Source organism: Sphaeramia orbicularis, chromosome 5 (genome assembly GCF_902148855.1).
Source record: "Sphaeramia orbicularis chromosome 5, fSphaOr1.1, whole genome shotgun sequence".
NCBI classification, from domain to species: domain Eukaryota; kingdom Metazoa; phylum Chordata; class Actinopteri; order Kurtiformes; family Apogonidae; genus Sphaeramia; species Sphaeramia orbicularis.
Genome location: NC_043961.1, coordinates 28,477,808 through 28,498,860, shown reverse-complemented (window position 1 = coordinate 28,498,860; position 21,053 = coordinate 28,477,808). Strand labels below are relative to the sequence as shown.

Here is a 21,053-nt window from a genome sequence, read left to right as displayed (position 1 = left end):
TCAAGATTATTTGCTAAAATTATAATTACACCGTTGCCCATAAAGTTAGGATAAGAACTTATTAAATCTTCTCATGAAATGATTGTGACAATGTGATTTATTTGTGATAATTATATAGATAAACTTTAGATTTTATTTGATTATTTCATTAAAAGTATGTAACAAATGCAATATACATAGGACTTGTAGCCATTGTAGCTAATTTACAGACCGTGTTCTTGGTTAGGCTTTTAAGAAATAACACTATAACAAACAGATTAACCCTTTCATCCATGAATTATGGAACCTTTGTCAATATATTTTTCCTGCCTGAGTGTTTTTGTTCCTCTTTAGGCATGAAAAAACAATGCGATCAAGGTTTTTGTTTGTTTGTTTGTTTGTTTGTTTGTTTGTTTGTTTGTTTGTTTGTTTGTTTGTTTTTAAGGAGTTACAAAAATGTCCACTCAGCCGGAGATCATGCATTTAATTTTTGAAGCAAAGAAACATGTATTTAAAACCTAATATCAGAAAGTGATATGGAAAACTATGCAATAAGAACGTTTTTAATCCTGATAATCAAATGTTTTCTCACATTTTAACATACTCTAATACTATTTGTTATTCACTTCATGGAGATAATATGCAAAAAAAAAAAAAAAAACTTTTTGTGAGAAAAAAAACCCAACAACCGTTAATTACAGTCTAATAACAGTTAACAATTGCTTTACACCCAAACCTGTTACTGCAGATTAGGTTTATCCAGAACAGCAAAGTTACAGTAATGGGCTGAATTGCAGTTTATGGGATGATGCATGAGTGTCCACTGTGTTGGCTGATATGGAACTAAACCAACAAAATCCATGAATATACAAGAGAACAGCTGGAGAATAACTGTCCACTGTAGTGACCACTATGCATGAAAGGGTTAATAACAGTAAGACAAAACAACATTAAAATAAAAAAAGATTTAAATTTTGAGAGGATACATTCATGTTTACACAGGTCTAGAAACAGTCAAACAACACTGCAAGTTAAGAAAACAAAATGAACTAACATCTCAAGACATGACAGATTAGATCAGTACTGGGTGTGACTTAGTGTTCACAGATTTGTTACTGTTTTACTTTGTGGTTGAAAATTTTTACATAAGTTGATGTTTTTAATTTAAGGTCCCAAGGGTGATTACTGATGTGTATAAATAGGAATAAAAAGAGGAATGTGTCTGAAAACAAAATTATTCCAACTTTATGGACAACAGTGTAAATAAAATTAGTAATAATAAAAAAAAAAAAATTGAACAAAATTGAACAAAATTTTCCACCCTTCATCCCACAGTCAGCTTTTCCAGAAAAAACAAGCTTCCTGTAGAAAAGTAAATTAAATTACCAGGAATGTAACAATGCAGGTACCTCTAAATGGATGTAATGTTAGGTATAATTGAATTTCTTCATCCTGACAGCAGACAGAGACCAGTCCATGGGTCTCCACCATCTCCGAAACCTGAAAACTGGACTTGAATGATCCAGAGCCACGTCCCCTGGTAACACACAGACCCACTAACCTAATGCTTGGGATTCTATGGTTAGATAGTTGTTTACACCAGTGTAATGTATCTGTGATTACTAAAGCAGCATACTGAAAACTACTGGAGTACTGTACACAGTTCAGTTAGCTACTTGTATTTTATTTGGATATTTCTGTTTTCTTCCAGTTTATACTAAGATTCTACTAGAATGAACATTTGTAAAACATTTCACTCCAATACCTTCATCATAAGTAAATTTAGTTTCTAGCTTTGTTGTTTATTTAGGCCTAACTTTGCAGACTATGGACTATTTATTATTATTATTATTATTATTATTATTATTATTATTATTATTATTATTATTGAAATTATCTGCTTTAGAAATAAATGCTATATAATATGATTACATGAATTGGAAAACAAATGACAAAACTGTTTGTTGGCAAATATTTTGAAGACGGATGATAATTACAGTATATACAAGGGTTTATGTACATTTATATGATACAATACATTAATAATTCTGAAAGGAATGTGGAACATGAATGTAATTTAATATGCAGACAGTGCTTAGACGTAGAACAGCAGCTCACAGAATTTCACATTTTGACCCATTACTGTATCTGGAACACTATCGCCATTATTTATTTATTTTTAGAGGTCCAAATTTGGTAAAGTTTCCATGCTTTTATGCTGGAAACGTTTCATTTGTAGACCTCTGTAATAAAGCAAAACAAAAAATTCAACAAAATGCCACTACACTATGATGTGATATTACATATGAAGTTACTCAATAGTAGATGTAATAGTATTTATAAACTTTTTCATCATTCTGTTGAATCAATCAGTGCCTGATCAGACACAAACCCACAAATCAGGGACAGATTCTCAAAAATAAGGCCAGCAACCACTTCTAACACTGCAAAATAATGTTAATTAGCAACATTCATCAATTTTTATTCACATTTTTAGTTGCATATTTTTCCATTCAAGTGGAAAAACACCTCTTGTCCTTGTATTGATGAAATCTAAATGTTAGTTCGTGCAATGGAAACAGACTCAACAAAACGCTGTTTAACTACAGCAGTATAAACAGCATGCTTCTATTTTAACCAAGAAAATGAAATCATATATACATCATATATTATAAAATTGTCATGTGTTTAAATTTGGCAATAAAATCAAGTCTGCCTCCATTTTAGGTCCCAACTCCAAGTTTGGGACACACAGTAATACAGTAATATACAGATTATTTTTCTGAAATGGTCTGTTCTGCTGTTTTGGTGTTTTTTAGGTATAGTTTTATACAAATACTTTTGTAAATGCAGAACTAATCTTCTAACAGAAATTTTTTTACACCACGTTATAGCAACTATGGACCAAGTAAAAGATCTGACAACTTCCCCACCACTCTGTAGATCTCAAACACTACTTAAATTGCTGGTCACTGGGTTCTTATCTGAGAGTGGTTGTTTATCATGTGCAAAATATGTTAACTGTACCTGTGAAACCTGAATTTGTGAAGATAGAAAATGAATTTAACATGCATAAACGTAGAAATATCACGGTTCATTATGATTTGTATTTTTTTCTGTTCCATGTAGTGAGTTTATTAATATTCATCTGTTGAAAACATCTACTTGTACCATGTTGCAGGCTTTGCAGTCCTCTTCACCTGAATGCAGGTCACGTTACATTTTTCCCCACAGCCACAAGGGGGAGCTCTGCAGACCACTCAGCTACAGTCCAGTGTCCTCACCAGGTGAGAATTAGAAACAACAGGGTGGATTCATGAATCACACAAGCTCATCTGGGCTGTTTGTGCACTGAAATAATAATAAACAGTGTATGTTTTTTTTTTTATATTCATCAGGATAAATGTACAATGGCCCAGAGGTGCAACAGCCCCCCCCCAAAAAGATCTACTATAAGATAAAAAAAAAAAAGAGAGAAAAGCCCAAAAAAATAATCCACTATAAGAAAAAAGAGAACAGCCCAAAAAATTATCCACAAGAAGAAAAAAATACAACTGCCCAAAAAATTATCCACTATAAGAAAAAAACATATCCACCTTTTCAATTAAGGGGACGCTGTTTACCCGAAAGGTCTCTTGCTTTACAATTAAGGACTCCACAAAAAATAAAAGCATAGGCTGAATTTTTTAAGGCCTCCAGCTAAAGTGGCTAATGCTAAGGAAGTAACCCACCGGAAGTGGAGGTCAGTGCACTAAAAATAAAGTTATTTTAAAAAATATTTCCATAAATATAGTTTGTATAGTTAGTACTTTTTTGGGCTGTTCTCTCTTTTTTTTTTTTTTTTTTTTTTTTTTTTTTATTAAAGTGGATAATTTTCTTGGGCTGTCCTCTCTTTTCTTATATGGAAAATTTTGGGGGGCTGTTCTCTTCTATTTTCTTATATGGATAATTTCTTGGTCTGTTGCACCTTTGGGCCACCACATTAAATGTCACTCTCCCTATAATTATTGGAAATGACCATGTACCTATGAATAAAACCTGTAGGTGTCACTATTTTATGGGTTATCTGCTGGAGCTGTTACAGTGTTTGTACAAGTTTATTATTGTTACAAGAGCAGCAAGACAAGTGGGCTGTAACTAAGCATACTTTATTTACTGGGCCATAGTTCATCTCATTTACATGTTGTTATTCTGACCTATTTGCTAAAAAATAGAGGTGAACCAGTAAGATCCCAGAGTATGTTTAATTAACTTAAAAGTTCATGGATTCTTAGCAAAAGAAAAAGTTTCATACAAGGATGATGTGTTTACTGGGGGCTTGAAAAAATATGCTTGTGTGTTTTCTTGCATTTATAATGAAGTTTAATGAAGCCCCTTCTTGACAGTGTCCTCATCTTTAGCTGAATTCATAGATATAGATACATACATATAATCTGGGGTATTTTTCTCAGATTCTTCCCACATTTTGGAGCCAAAGAGGATGTAAAGGGCCATTTTTACAGCTTTTGTGGTGTTTATCCTGATGAGAAAAAAAAAAAAAAAAAAGAATCTGTAAAAGTTTCCCTCGAAATGCAAGGGGTTGATGATAATGAAAAGTATTGGTAATTACTTAAATGTCGAAGTAAGACTAGAAGGGACAAATATTTCAGACATCTATCACACTCTGCCATTTGACCTCCACCTCCTCATAAAGAGGGAATAAAAAGAGTCTTCCCCACTCTTCCTGTCTACTTTTAATCAACACTTATATCAGATTCTTTTAATTGCTTTTTTGTTTTACTTACAATACACCAGTGGCTCTGTCATTTCCGCCCAAACTGTGTAGCTTGAATAAAACATTTCACGCTCCAACACAGGGCTGGGAACTGTATCAAATAAATTCAATTAACAGAAGTTTTGCTTTCTCAAAATCATGAAAAATGTCCAAATGGCAAAATCAACCTCCAGTTAGATATGGAACATACTGTAGGTTTGGTAAAGAAATTGTATTTTTTAACCATGTTTTGTCTTCACTTCATGTAGCCAGAAATGTATTTAAAAATCATATCAAAATATAAATCATCCATAGCATTCATTTTTTGGTTATATTGCCCACCTCTCTGTCAAGGGCACATGGTTGACCACATACCTTTACCAACTGTGTTGTTTTGCAATGATAGAAAAACTGGGAAAAAAAAAAAATCCTCCTTTTATTGGTCTGTAGCAGCATGTAATGAGTTTGGCCTTGGCCCTTGCCCTTCTTTTCCAACAATAACAGACCCAGGCCGTTACATTACCTCATGTCCAGGTGAATATACCTGTTTTCCCACAAGAGTAAGAATGATTTAAAAATTTGCCACCAAAGATGAAACAATACAGGAGCCATTTACTACAATGTATCTGGAGCCATAAAAAATATTTTAACCTGTTAAATGAAGCCTGTTTGGTGTATTTTAGCCTCTTATCATTACTAATTAGTCTAAAAGAGCATTTATTTATATTTTAACAACAAGTGACCAGTCTGCAATTGGCTGTTTACACTTATTTTGTAATTTATCTTTACATTTCTTTACAATAACACAATGCTTGGGTGCATTTATTGAAATTATAGAACTGTGTTTTTCAACCTTGGGGTTGGGACCCCACGGGGGGTTGCCTGGAGTTCAAATGGGGTCGCCTGAAATTTCTAGTAATTGCTAAAAATAAAACAAACTTACTAATGAAAAATATATGGTGAGTTGACAGAGACAATCACAATCCATAAAAGACATGACAAACTGTGAAGCTGAAACTGAAGCACTGTGGTTCTGTTTATCTTTCAAATGTTCATTGTGGTCGGTTTCAGATGCTGCAGCTCTTTCATAATTCATAGTTTGAGTTCTTGTTTGTTCAGTATTAATTGTTAGCCTTGTAAATCCAAGCTGGACTGGCTGTACATATCCTGACCAAGGAAAATAAAATTCTCACTTTGTGCAGTAATCTACACCTGGCTTTTCTGCCTCCGTCCATAATAATATACATTATATAGACTAAATGTCGTCTAAAATTAACCTTTTATTTGAAACATAGTATAGCAAAGTATTACATGATCAAAAACAAACTAATTTTAGCAAAAAAAAATGTCTCCGTTCTGAATGTCTAGGGTCACCAGAAATTTGTGATGTTAAAATGGGGTCAGGAGACAAAAAAGGTTGGGAACCACTGTTATAGAATCACAAACAATATTACAGTAATTATAGAATGCTACAGTATTTTCAACAAAACGGAAGTGACTGAACAGTGTAAGAGGAGACTATGAATCACCCCTGTGTTTGCAGAAATTAACTGTTGATTATCCCAAATGTAAAGCAATACTTGAAGTGAATTGTAGTTGAACAGGATTACTTTAGACCTATAACAATGTGCAAAATGATAAAAACAACTGTTGTTCCTTTTAATATGGTTCAGTCTATTTGTACCCAAGACATTTTAACCCATAAAGAACCAGTGCTACTTTTGTGTCAGTTCCCAAATGAATTTATCTCTCTATTTAGCCTTTTTTTAAGTGATTTTTCACCATTTAGTATAATATAATCCTCTGTGGTTTTTTTCATTTTCTATGTAAATCATGTATTTTTTCTGTATATTTAATTCACTGATCATGTAGATGTTCCTGAAAAGTCAGAGAAAATTCGTAGGTCATTATATCAAAACAGAAAAAAACAGAAGAAAAAGTGAATTTTTCAGCAAAGATATCAATAGCTGAACATAAAACCAAGTGCCTCCAATCGCTGTCATTTGTCAAACTCCATGGGTTTTACTGGTCAATCAATGTTGTAGAAGATGATGGTGTTTCCACGCTCACCATGGAGCCTCTGAATGTCTAAATGGGTCATATCTGATGACCATGAAAAAATGACAAACTGCATTTTACACCAATTATTTACATGGATTGATAGGATTAGTGGATCAGCAAGTATTAAATAGTTTAGATCAGTAGATTCTTTTGGTCACCGGTGAATGTTTGGATCTTTATGGGTTAAAGACCCTCGTTCGTAAGACACTTTTTTATTACGCAGTAAGGAAGACAAAGTCAAGAGTTTTTGGTATGATATCTTCATTTCCATGACACAACAGTCTTTAGTGAGGTAGACTATAACCCGTCAAGAATTAGAAACATTGCTCCTTAACTGGCATGTGAAATGACATGAAATAAATATTTCCATGTACAACGTCTTCAAAATGAGGTAGAAATGGTTACAGAGAATGTACAAGATACAACAAAAGTACAACTGAATCACAAAGATAACACTGAAATCCCATTTCCATCTGCTTGACAAATTCAGTTCCACTTCAGTGAATCTGAGTAACACCAAAAAAAAAAAAAGAAAAAAAAAAAAAAAAAAAAGAGAAGAGCAAACACTGTCACAGTGTGTTGGTTAAGTGTAGAGCACATTCATGATGTGGCATGAAGAGCATTCAATTGTTCTTGCTAAGAGCTTAAATACTTTAAAATCTGGGGGTAAAAAATACTTTATTATATGCTTAACACCATTTTTTGTCTTTTTTCTTCAGCATTATTCGAAGATATATTTTGGTGTGATGAGAATATTCCTTCCCAATCAACCCCATTTTTACTAAGTTTGATTTTATGTGCTTGAATTTCCAAAGATGGCATTAAAATACCTTTTCATCACACTGAACTTCCAACTAAATCTTACAACTAAAGAGGATCCACTCTGTTCAGGTTTGTTACAGCCCTAGAGCAAAAAAATAATAGTATGGCACAATTTATGAAGGGATAGCATAAGTGGAGCAACAAAGCTAGTCTGTTAAAAAAGAAAAGAAAACCAAACAAAAACCCATGCTTATACATCTCCCTTCTTCATGGTGTCAATTCATGTCAATTTAAAGCTGATTTACTGGTGAGACTGTGTCAGGCAGTTTTAAAATACTGATATTGGAAATGGAAATTGGACACGTTAAGACATTTAATAAACATACCTAATGTAGAGCATGTGCTGCACTATGTGTACATCTTATGATGTCTAATGTTGTCCATCAGGAGTGCTTTGTTTTGACATTTTGTCCACAAAACCATTTCCCCACTGCTAACTACACTAACACTTAATATGTCATTCATTTCTCCACCAAAATCTATAAGAGAATTACATCTATACATGAAAAAAATATGTTTAATATATCTAAAAACATCATTGATGTACATTATGGCATGTATTGTCCTTTAAAAAAAAAAAAAATCTGAATTACATTCAACATTTCAGGCCATGGTACAAAAACCTCTAATTTATTTCCCAAAGCTAAGAAGCAGCATGGGTTGTATTTGTGTGTGTGTGTGTGTGTGTGTAGGTGCGTGCGCGTATGTGTATGTCTAGGTGTGTGTGTGTGTGTGTATATGTTTTCTACTGTCTGTATCAAAGGCCTTGTAAGTTTCCCTGAAGACTTCAGAGTATGATTTCCTCTTCATCTTGCTCATAAAGCTCCCTATAAACACCCTAACGTAATAACATACATTCTTATTTTATCATTCTGAGGTAACAATAATCTTCCTGAGTATTCAATAACACAACTACAGATAATTCTTTTGAGAGGCAAAAATAAAGAAAATGCATATCAAAAAGTAAGAACTTGGCGAGCAGAAATTTTTTAAGATTGTAACATTGAGAAAAATGGAGCAGGAGCATCATCTGCTGACACATCCTTACATGTGTCTACATCCAAACAGAGATACGAAGAAAAAACAGACTTATTTCCTTTACACTGTTTGCTAATTTGTGCAGTTGGATGTTTTGACTGGAGTAAATTTATTCTTGAAATATGTTTTTTGTTAAAGATGAGCCATAAGCTGCAGCAGGTAATGCATTGTTTGCAGACTTGCTTTTAGGAACAGGAGTTAAATATCCTCTTCATCTATGCTATTATGTAATTTGATAAGCAGCTTGGTTTGCATAAACTGGACAAAACCAATAGAATTCAACAATGAGATAATAGACTGAGAGTAAGGGGCAGAGTACAGATTAGAGAAAAAATAACAAAGAAGAGAAAATATGATTAAAAAAACTGAAAAACTGCCAAGAATAAAGATGTGGAAAAACAGCAAGCAGGCAAACATTCAATTCTCAAAGCCAAGAGGTGCCTCAAACCTTGAAATCAACTGTGTAAAGTAGCAGTGATTGTGCTGAAATAGTATGGCAATGTCACTATTTTAGTTATTGCTCTCCTTACTTTTTGGTCAGAACGTATTTTTGTGGTGTTGTAAAGCATATTGCAGTCACAGGCCTGTCATATATATAAAGATATGTGTATATATATATATATATGTATATATATATAATGGCCACAAATAATTACACCAACGTCTAAAACAGCAACATTGCAGTGCTGCCACCACAGTAGCAGACAGGAAATAAATAAGATCCTGAGAGAAACAGACACTCATACACTTCGACTGTCTTAACGCTATCTGTGTAGAGTATGCCCTGACTTCACCCCTAAGACTTATCTTAACCGTACAGGGCAAAATACCTCTGCAAATCTTTGGGAAAAACAGGAACAATGAAAATGAAAAAAAGATGCACAAGAAATACCAGCCTTCCCTCTCTTGTTCACTAAGAATTTCAATCTTTAATTGATAAACCCCCAAGTCTGCTTAGATTAGGAGCTCCACCAGGTTTCAAAGACTGCGGTAACCTCTCACATGGGGCTGTCAGCGCCCCCCGCTGGGGTCTTCCGACCGTGTGTGCGATGCAGGTATCTTCATAGACATTCTCTGCTGCTGAGAAAAGCTGTGCTCCCCTGATACATTCTCTCCTGCAAGACCTGAAGGTGGGCTATAGTCCCCTGCCCTGCCGTACGGAGGTGACATCAGGGGCTTTCCCACTTTGTAGGCCTGTGGGTCTGAGGCCGAGCCGCTCATATCATAGCCGTTGCCATGCCCGTTGCCGTGACCTTTGCTATGACTGTTTCCATGGCCGTTGCCATACTTTCTATAGCGTGAGTTTTCCACATCTGTGCCTTCCTGTCCTTCATCTGCCATCTCAAAGGCCTTTCGTTTCACCGGTGCCCCTGCCTCAGAGCTCCCTCCTAGGCTATGAGATGGGTAATTGTAGGTGCCCCCCACCATAGTGGGTCTAGGGGTCAGGGGAGTGGGGGCACTGATCCCAGAGGGCAGGTAGGAGGCACTGGGGTGGCTGTATCCAGAGGACAGGCTGGTTTGAGGATAACACCCTGGAGGGTAGTTGTAGACAGGAGTACTGGCACTGTAGCTGGGCACTAGAGTGGGTGGTGCCTGCAGGGAGTGGAGGGGGGCAGGGGGAAGTGCGCTGGGCTGAGGGCAATAACCTGGGGACAGGTATGTGGTGTTGTAGGCAGGAGGGTATTCCTGAGATGACGGGGCAGTGCAAGATCCAGCACCACTGTAGCCCGGATCAGAGCTCAGGTTGCTGCTCACGACGGTCACACTACCTGTGGCTGGAATCCCCACAGCTGCAGAGCCCACTTTGGTGCCAGTTAATGCCTCTAGTCCAGGGTAGCACTCCATCCCCTGACCCAGAGTCCAGGGCTCAGATTCAGTTTTTATGAAAGTTCCAGGCTCAGAGTACGCTCCAGTGGCGGGGCGCTCATAGGACAGCTCCAGGCCAGAGTACTTCTCAGCGTAGCGTTTGAGAAGAGAGGAGGCGGTGAGGGCCGATATGTCATCACTGGCCCATGGGTAACCTGCAGGGGCATAGGGGCGTCGTGCAGCTGCAGCATAGGACTCATGTTTGTGGGCAGATGGGGGTGAGGTGGTAGAGCTAACATCCAGGTGCTGCTCAGGCCACTGAGATAAGGGGGCGGCGTGCTCCGGAGACCAGTGCATCTTCAACAGACCTACCAGAGGAGCACAGAACAAAACACAATCAGTCAAAACAGCCCTAAATGCAAAACCATCGACTTCAGTGAACTTTTTTTTTTTATAGAGACTGACTTTTCTACAGTGACAAATTGCAATGACAGGCTTTTCAATCAGGAAAAAAGCAGATCGAAGACACACTGACACAAACTTAAAAAGACTTGATTCAGATGGTAAGATACAAGGCAATAGCTAAGCAGGACACCAACTTTCAGGTTCCAAATGAACAAGAAAATCAAAAGTAAAAACATAGTACATAAAAGCTAACAAATTGTGAGAAAAGTAAGACTATGCATCAAGTAATGTTCCTTCCTGACCTTTTCTCTATCACTATCTTGAATTGATCAATATGCCATATGGATGTATTTTTGCCAAATCCTAACTTTGTTTTATGCATATATTATTACATTTTAAATACTTCATAAATTAGCCCAAGTGCATGTGTTTAGGTGGCACTGACAGGCTCTGACTTATTCTCTCATCAGTAACACAAATGAGAGGCAAGAATGAGCGTTAGTGTTTCATGCGACATTCAATTTTAGAAATATAATTATTAGAGCTACATGATTTAGTTCAGACATGCTTCCTGTTGAACATTTTCTGAGATACTTGTCATTTTTCTGACAATCCTAATAAAATGTCCTGTGACCCACCTGTAGGTCACCACCCAGTATTTCAATGGTTTTAAATTAGGAGCTCATTTAGTCTTGATCAGATGATGGTTGCACACCAAGTTTGGCGTGTTTTGCCTTCCTGATCCTCCCAAACTCAACTGGGCTTCATGAATGTATTATTTGTCCTCTTAAATACCTGACCCTTTCTCAGAATCATGTCAGCGCTTACCCTTACTTTTCTAGAAAGTCTCATCTAGGCAGGGGACAACTGTTCTAATCTTTATGTGAAGCTGCCAACATAGCCCCCAGCCCGGTCTCCACGGCGATAAGCCTCTATCAGCCTGCATGCTGCCCTCTGCTTTTGCTTCTCTTACATTGGGGCCATTGTTGTCTCACTGTGAGTCTTTTAGTCCACAAAGCCACCCCCACCAAGCGTGTGATCTAATTCAGCCCAAACCTCAGGGGTCTGCTCGACAGGGGGAACAGAAGGCGGAGTCATTGTGCAAAGAGGGATCTGAGTCGTTTTTCATCATAGTCAGGAACTGAACCAATCACATCTATGGACACTACTACAAGTGTGCTAACTGTCTAAAAAGGTTAGAAATGTCAGTTTTTCATATGCCATGAGTGATTAAATCTGCAGCTTTAAATAAACATAGTAATCCACTGTTTTGGAGATTGTGGGATTTGATTGGCTTTCGTAGGCCTTGTCTTTTTGAACTGGCATTAGGCTGACATTCCATGCATTGCAGAGTATTATTAAACTGCCCTAACCCGTGCCTGAGCCAGAGGGGCTTACAACTGAACTGGACATAGGAAGAAGTCACTGCCTATATCTGAGCATAGTATTGTTTCAGACTTATTCACAAAGATGTTTTCATTATTGAGCTATTAACATTCAATAAGCAGTGGTAGGTGATGGTGGTAAATTCATTAAAACACATAAGCTTATGACACATTAGGTATGAAACAGTCTACATGTGGATTATGTCAAATGGTGTCACATGTAGGACTACCAGATGGGCCTCTGAAAGGTCCACATGTTGATCCCTAAATTAAATGATCCTTCAAACCAATAATCCCACTCATCCAATCCAGGGATCGCAGTGCTCTCAACCAGCACAAGCCCCACCCTGGTTCTGCAAAATCCCTATGCTCGAGGGGATTCTGGTCCCGTCATAGCACAGAAACATTAGTAAAACAAGTGTAAAAAAAAAAAAACGTATGTTCCCGCAAACACACGTTAAAAAAAGATCAACAACATAAATGCAGAAAATTAAAGAAATGGTCTAAGATAATACTAAACCCCAACCAGTGGATATGTTATTATTGTAATTTCACACTATGTCTACAATTCATAGCGAGATTAGTAAATGGGCTGACTGGGCACAGGCCTTGAGCTGAGAGGTTTGGGGGACTCAAACCAAATGACTTTTTATCTTTTCATCTAACTCTTCCAGACAATTAGTACCCTTATAATAATACTCTCACACCTTCTCATCCTGCTTTTTCTATGTAACACCAGTAAAAAAAAAAAACAACAAAAAACTCTGACTTTGCAGAATGAAGTTAGTCTACTCCAAATATGGAATTGCTTAATACTGCAATTTTTTTTTTTTTTTTTTTTTTGTTCAGCAGTGCTGTAGATATACATGAAACTAAATCACGATGTGTTAAGGTGTTTGTGCTTTTGTAAGCTAATCATAGCTAGTGCTATTAATCATTTTTGAAGAAAGATTTTGCTGAACCAAACTTTACAAGAGTGGTCAGTGGATGGTACATAAACAAATCATTGTGCTGAGTTTAAACAGAGCAAAAAGAGTCATACTTTTATTTTGTGTGTACTTTTACATTAAAGAAGTTCACCACATTTAAGGTGTGTCCACTGACCTGCCAGTCACAATTCCTTCACAATGTAAAAGGTTAATCAGATCATTTCTTACTACAACTACTAAGTATTTTCCTCACTTTTGTCTTTGGTGGATAAAACAATTTGTGGACTGGTCAAAGTGGGAATGCTCTGTCCCAGTCTGACCAGTTGTGCAACGAAATTTGAAAGTTTTGGACATTAATGTGCACTGTTCATCAGGAGGTATAAAAACAAAACAAACTCTCTATCACTCGTTCTGTATCACACACATTGTATATAGGGTCTTCATCGTCATACTCACTGGTCATGCTGCCAATCGTTTGCCGCTTTGCTTTCAGTGGTCTCACCAGATGGTCTATAATCTATCTGAGACATATTCGACCGCAGTAATCTACTATGTCTGGGCTCCTCATTAAAATTCAGCAGAGGAATGTAAAAACTGGAGGGATGGACGGATCACTTGGAGATCAGATGATGGAAGAGTGAACCAGAAGCTGTGGATAAGTTCAGGACCAGACTGAGGAAACCAGACTAATGAAGGATTAGAGGAGACAAAGCTTAAAGGAGTGTCAGTGCTTGGTGACAATCTCACAGTCATGGACAAGAATTAAAGAAGCATCTTCACTGGGAGCTAAGTCCTAATTCTAAGGTTTTTGTCCAGAGAGCGTAAAAAAAATTAGAATTGAATTGCACAAAATTAAGGTTTGGTATGGTACTATGGATATACATGGATGAAGGTTCCATGGATCTCCTTCCTAATCTGTTCACTGTTTGTAACAATGCACTGGTAAATTACCATGCTGCCTCTGCTGTGGGCTGTAAACATCATAGCTGTCCTGATCTGCTCACATGAGACCACTTCAAATTGATTTCCACCTAACAGAATTTTTTGCACCCGAACAGATTTGCAGCAAATGTGCATTTCCATGTAAAACCTCCTATTTTTTTTTTTTTTTTTTTGTGTGCGTTGGCATCAGACATCTGTGTTAAAGTGAGGATATTAGGGAGCGGGGTTTGGGTATTAGGAGGGATGAGTGAGGGAGCCCCTAACTCTAATCTACCATGTTGTGTTGGCTTGGGACTTTGAAGTACCCCTCCATTCTTGACCGCATGCTTGGCTTACCAAGAGACAAAGATGAGCACTAAGCCGGCTTGATACTGTGACAGCTCTCCTTAACCGTGATTACCCTAGTATTGTACAGCACCAGTGTTTCCTCTGGGCCTCCACTGCAGGAGTTGGTCAACCAGTGCATCAATAGGCACATAAATGGAAATGGAAATCTTACAGCAAAAGAAGGGGAAAAAAAACAAAACAGAATGTGGAATGTGGCGTCTTTAGACAGCCTTATATCAGCAGTCTAGCAGTAACACTTATGTGCCTGGTCTTTACTTATATTTACTACAATATTTGCAACAATTACTCCCAATTAGCTGTTTTTACCCAAGTTATAGCACTGCAACACCAAAATTTTTACATGGATTATGTAATTTTTTTTCTACTTTATCAGATTATCAGACAATAACTTTTTATCAAATACCTGATATTACCACTGGCATAGCAGCAAGTATATAGTACAATATAGTATGGTATAGTATAGTATAGTATAATATAGTATAGTATAGTATAGTATAGTACAGTATAGTGTAGTATAGTGTAGTGTAGTGTGGTGTAGTATAGTATAGTATATAGTTAACTTTCAGATTAAGTTTTTGTTTATGATTTGTTTATGATTCCGGTTGTGTTTAAGTTATTACAAACAATCAACTGTATCAAACGTATTTCACTCAAAATAATCCAATCAGACACATTTAAGTCTTGTCTGGGAGCAATAATCCTATTCAATTTTATAATAATTTGTGAATGAAAAAGTTAAAAAAAAAAAAATAGGTCTTCACAGAAGCTAAGTATTTAATGTCTGTTATAATGTCTGTAAACTGAAATAAAAAACACAATTTATTCATGTTGAAAACTGGAAAATATATTAACATTGATTTAATGTTTCTCACATTCTACATCCACACATGGAAATGATTTGGCTGTATTTATCAGTTGGACTCCAGCAGGACATCAATATCAGCAGAGCTTGGCTGGGATAAGAGCCAGTAGCTATCATCAGGTGTCGCCACTGGAATTACTGACTTTGACGGAAAATTACCCCCCCCCAAAAAAAACAAAAAAAACCAAAAACAGATCTATACGCCTAGTTTGATGTTAATTTCAACAGTTATGGAACAATTAGTTTGAACTTGATACTCAGATCAACAATTGTTTTGTTGAAGACAAAGATTTCAAGCAGGATTTTTTGCAGCATTTTATAATTTTTGCTCCAAAATACCATTATCACTTTTAAAAAATCCCCTATTCTTTGACTTTTAAGATTGTATATCAACTGCTATTCATTCAGTATGACTTCATATTATGCAATTTTTAATGTAATCTAGGATTCATCCATTTATCACAGATGCTCCTTATCATGTCAGATGTACCTTAGGAAACCCTAAAGGTTATTGATGCGCCAGTGGATTGATGTTACTGGGAGCATGTGATGTGATATGGGCTGCCGTTGTAAATAGCTTGAAGTAGTTTTTGGCTGGAACAACTCTTAGTAAATATGTTGTTTGTATTGTGATGTTTACACAGGATCATATAGATCTGTAAAACTAAAAAGTGCTGAGTAGGCAGCGATACATCACAACATTATGTAATAAGTATGAACTTAGTTAGCTGCTGAGCATAGGTCCAATTTTTCTTTGGACTGAGCATAACAGCATAAATAAACTTGGTGAAATTACTCTTAATATGATCTTTTCTATTGTTTGACTTTGGAAAAATCTAAACAAAATACAGTTCAAACAAACCAAGAGATTCTCAAGTTCCACCACAAATATAGATCAATGATTGAATAAGGTAAGAAATTAGGTAAAATTACAGCCTGGTGGTAAATATTCTCTCTTTACTCTCTTCTTTTCTATCTTACCAGCCTTTCCTGATAGATATAGACCTGGCCTGGCCTCAGGTGTGCATCAAACAGCAATATGCAGTATATATGTGTGTGTGCAGTGGTGTGTAAAGCAGAGTGCCTGTAAATGGCAGTGTGGTAAATTAAAGAGATGGACTGAGTATTCCAGTGCTGTCAACAGATTCTAGTAACACCATTTTCAGCGCTCAGAACTTTTACCAGAATGACAGCCATGTTTGACACAGTACGCAGCTAATTCTGGCATTTCTGTAATTGCGTTGCCTCATTATACAATTTTCTCTGTGAAGGAAACGAGATTATGCAAGTCATGGTTGTTGGCAGTGTGTCAGTGGTGGCTAGTTTGACTCATGGTCCACTGCATGGTCAGTATGAGTAATTAGGGGTTAATTAGATGAAAGTACGTGTGGGGGAAGGGGCTGGTTGGAATGGGATTTGGGGGTTGTGGAGCATCAGAGGTGGCTAGGCTGGCTTGAAGGAGAGTGGAAGAAAATCACCCTTATTGAGCTGAAAGGTCCTCTGTTAGTGCTTTTACTCTACTCACAATAAACAAAGGCTTACATTTCCTGAGGACACACAGACACACACACTGAGATGCACACACACACACACACACACACACACAGGCTGAGGCAAAGTATACTCCTATATTGTGGTGTTGCTGCAGTGTTCAGCTTCAGCTGGCCAGCAGGCAGAGAGACTCTTGGTCATTTATCGGATGAGTCAGGCTGCTGGAATGCCAGGAATCTAACCTGAGATCTATTTACAAAGCACATATCCTCTCCATACGCTCAACACACACTGTCCACTCCCAGTATAAAAGAAACGAGCAGGAGCAGCGAGAGGACATGCTTACTTACAGTGCTGATGAATGACCCTATCAGCTGTTTGCACATTATTCAGTGATTTGTATTAGTTAGAGTTAATTCGCACCACTGGGAAAAATCAATACAGAACACATCAGAGGAGAAATGGGATATGAATATACATGGATCTAGTTTCCTCTGGTGGTGGACAATGGAGCACTAACCACTGTGCATGCACGCCGCTACCTCTGTTTTCCATGCTTACAGAGTAAATGTGGGTTAAATTGTTATGTAAGCAGTGACCATAGTCTAAAACTCTGAAGGCCTGCTAAGGAGAAAACCCTCCCTCTCCCTCCTCTTTCCCCTTCCCCCTTTTCTCCAGGCCTGAACAGTCCACCATGCCACATTGCTGTTAACCAATCAAATAACTGTACCATATCTGGTTAAGTTGCATATAACATTTCTAACTCCAGATAACATGACAATAAAGCCAGAGGGAGTGTTTTTCACACATCCAAACACAATGTTAAATAAACCGCACCGACAGGAGAGTTAGATTTAATAATTCTGCTCTTTTTTTTGTCTCCTTGTTTTGTTTTGACACTTTTCTTTTACTTTGCTTTGCCTGGAGTCTCCCTTTCTTGAGCCCCCCCCCCCCCCCCATTTCTCCTTCTCTCTGCGCTGTAGTAAAGACAGCCCTGTGTCCGAGCCTGTGTGGTCAGTTTTTCCCTTCCCCCACTCCCTCAGCTCACGTCCACATGTGGCAGAGGCTGGCCTAGCCCCCCTCCCCTCTTTTTTGCTTATTGTGTCCACTCATATATCAGGCTGCAGCTGACCAGTCCTTCCACATGTCCTCTCCATCTGCCCTTCACTTTGCTCTTTCTCTGTCATTTCAATACAGCTCTTTACCATAACGCCTAATGAGGATGTGAGGTGTGCTACAATTTGCCTAACAAGCTTTTATGATTCCTGCAGAGCACTAATGTCTGTGGAGGCGGAGGGTGACGTTTGTGGGTCTCACTATACAGACCTAATGAGAAGCTCTTGACACCAGGTTACTAATGATTTGACTTTCATTCACACAATCACTTCACCCTGGTAACAGCCAACTAAAAAGGCTAAATCTGTTCATTGCTCTGTCCACAGCTCACTCTGTCGTTCCAAACATAATGAGGTGTAGGTAATTGCATGTTTACATGTTTGTGGCTGTACACCAGTGATGTGAATTTTAGAAACGCACCATATGAATGTGTTAGCATGTTGAAACATGCAGACAATGTCCCTGTGGGAAGAAATCTAACATGACGCTGTGAGTCTTTGTGAGGGAGGAATGTGACAAATGTGCGTTAGTAAAACTCGTCTCCTCAGAAAACTGCCTCCTTTTCTACAGAACACTACAGGAAATGTTTAGCAGTTTAGGTTTGTCTGCGTCTTTGGAATACAAAATGAATGTAGAAGTAAATCCCTGTTGCATTATTCCAATCAGGTTAGCGATGTAATCCTGTTAAAGCTTGGCCTAATCAATAGCACAGTCAGTCAATATAAGCATATTCATCAGGCTGGATAGCAACCTCTCATTATTAGCAAGGACTCTTCTGTTATGTAGTGCTGAGATGAATGGAATGGAATCTGCTCTTGCATACTGCAGTGGACAACATCTAAAATAAATATGATAATATTGGAAAAAAAAGTAGAGTTTTAGAGTGGCAAATGTACTTTAGCTTTGGACTCAACGTTGATAGAGAAGCAGGAGTGAACAGTTTGTTGTAAATTAGGCATAAACCATAAATGTATATGCAAAACTGCGCTTATGTTTTGATTTGTTTATTCTGAAAAATCTTCACTTCCTTTCCACTGTGAATGAAAGTAAAATAACTACAGCTACCTCTAAACATAATTATGTCTTTAAGAAATGCTTTATTGTTCCTTCAGTGTTTTCCGCTTAAACACTGATGTTGCCCCTTTGGAAAGACAGTGGTGCTTTTAGTGCTGTCTGTTTAAACAACCTATACTATATTCACATGGAGGAGCTGAAAAAAGACTGGCTGAACACTTTCTGTGAAATTCCTCAATGCAGAGCCTGGAGACTCAACTGTTAAAGCCATTAGCATATCTGCCTTCTCAACATGACTTCTCAGAGACCAACAGAAGATAAGTGTTGGACAAAAAATGAGCCAAAATAAGACAGAGTGCATACAAACAAATGCTGCCGAAGCTGGTTCATATTGTTGACATAAAACATAAAATGTTAACTGATTTTTTTTTTCAGCATAATGATAAAAATTATTAATTTATGAACAAGCAACCTAAACACATGTCACAATAAAGTGCAGACTTACTGTATGGGGTGAGAGGACTGAGCATTCTGCATTCCTGGCCCCAGGTGAAGAGGGGAGGACTGGGTCCACTTGGTGCTAGTGAGGGCCCAGCTGCATGCTGCAGGGCATCCCTGGGCTACTGCTGCTGCTGCTGCTGCTGCTGGGTGTGTGCTTGTTGGTTCGGTTAGTGACTGGCCTCCTGCACACCTCCATGGTTCATCTCACACTTCAACACAGCTCCGACACACTGCCAACTGAGGAGCACACACACAAACGTAAGAGCTGGAACACAACACGACAGGGACTGGGGTGTCTGAAGTGATTGATGAAGACATTTAAATAGACATTATAAGGAACTCTGATACGATGATGCATGTACAAATAATCCAGAACATTCTTTTATCTTTAATCCCATTTCATGTAAAAGTAAAAAAAAAAATTGTTAAAATATGACAATAAAACAAAAATCTTACAACACATACATTGACTCTCTCATATTACTTCAGTGCTTTTTATATTTCTATGTGTGATTATGTACATATATTTGCATGTGTGTAAAAAAAAATTGATCAAGAGAGTTTGAAAGCTAAATGCCCTGACAGTGAAGCTTTTACCCTCTGACCCGAAAACTGCACGGCCAGTGGAGACAAGTTTCCAGTTCTTTGAAGCAACCATGTTTCAACAAAAACACTACAAACCATAACCACAGAGAACTTTGTACTCTCTCCAGAGCAAGGCAGCTATGTTGGGTAACATGGGATACATAAGTTATAAAAAGATTTAGAGTGTATTGACCAGTAACACTCCCCTGGACTGACACATACAAGGCAAAGTAATAAGACTTTAAATATGATTGCATTGGCAAAGGGATATATTCTGCAGGAAACAGAAACAAAAATAGAACACAAACTAAAAGCACCATCACAACACTCTATATCACACAAAAAAACAAGAGCAGAGGACACAGAAAAGGACAGGAATGTAGAAAGAGACAGAGTGAGCAGAAACATGGTCATCAGTGTGAAAACATACAAAAGAATCATCACATTCAACTGGTGACTAAATGTTTTACTGACCTGATCATGCCTGTATTTTCTTAATTTTGAAAGTAATCCACAATTCCACAAAGTACAACCCGGGAGCAGAGTGTGTGTAGGTGAGTGTATGTGTGTCTTCGTGAGTGTGTGTTAGGCTTGTACTCACTTCTGGGACCCTATCCTTCTCTCCTACGCTCCCTCGCTCACCCTGCAGCTCCCTTCTCCCTCCCCCTCTTGCTCCCCCGCCTAGTGACAACAGAGCTGCACATACATCCCCTCCCCCAACCACGCTGCCCCTCCCCCTCCCTCTCTTTTGTTAAAACTATTTCAGCAGGAAGGGAGAGAGAGGGAAAAAGTGACCAATCATGCAGTGTCAGAGAAGAGCCAGTTTCCCCCTGCTGTGTGTATGTGTGTGTGTGTGTTTGTGTGTGTGTGTTTGTGCGTGTGTGTCTGTGTGTGTGGTGCATTTTTGCTTGTTGATATTTGCTTGCTTGTATACACATTTTTAGCTGCACCGTAATCTGAAGATGAATGGGTTTATGGGACACACACTACTGAAAAATTGTGAATTTTCTCCTCCA

At 37.8% G+C, this 21,053-nt stretch overlaps 1 protein-coding gene across 3 annotated transcripts; it reads right to left on the bottom strand.

The window, feature by feature from the left end:
- Positions 1-7,481: 7,481 nt before the first annotated feature.
- LOC115419689 (fidgetin) lies at positions 7,482-20,703 on the bottom strand. 3 transcript variants are annotated; one of them, XM_030134634.1, is made up of 3 exons: positions 20,639-20,703; positions 19,457-19,689; positions 7,482-10,827 (listed from the first exon to the last, which is right to left on the bottom strand). In XM_030134634.1, exons 2-3 carry the CDS (start codon positions 19,479-19,481, stop codon positions 9,665-9,667), a joined length of 1,188 nt encoding a protein of 395 aa, XP_029990494.1. In that variant the 5' UTR covers positions 19,482-19,689; positions 20,639-20,703; the 3' UTR covers positions 7,482-9,664. The 3 variants fall into 3 exon arrangements, with proteins under 3 accessions (XP_029990494.1, XP_029990493.1, XP_029990495.1); XM_030134633.1 differs by lacking the exon at positions 20,639-20,703 and adding an exon at positions 20,512-20,622; XM_030134635.1 differs by lacking the exons at positions 19,457-19,689; positions 20,639-20,703 and adding an exon at positions 13,635-13,847.
- Between the last annotated feature and the right edge of the window lie 350 nt (positions 20,704-21,053).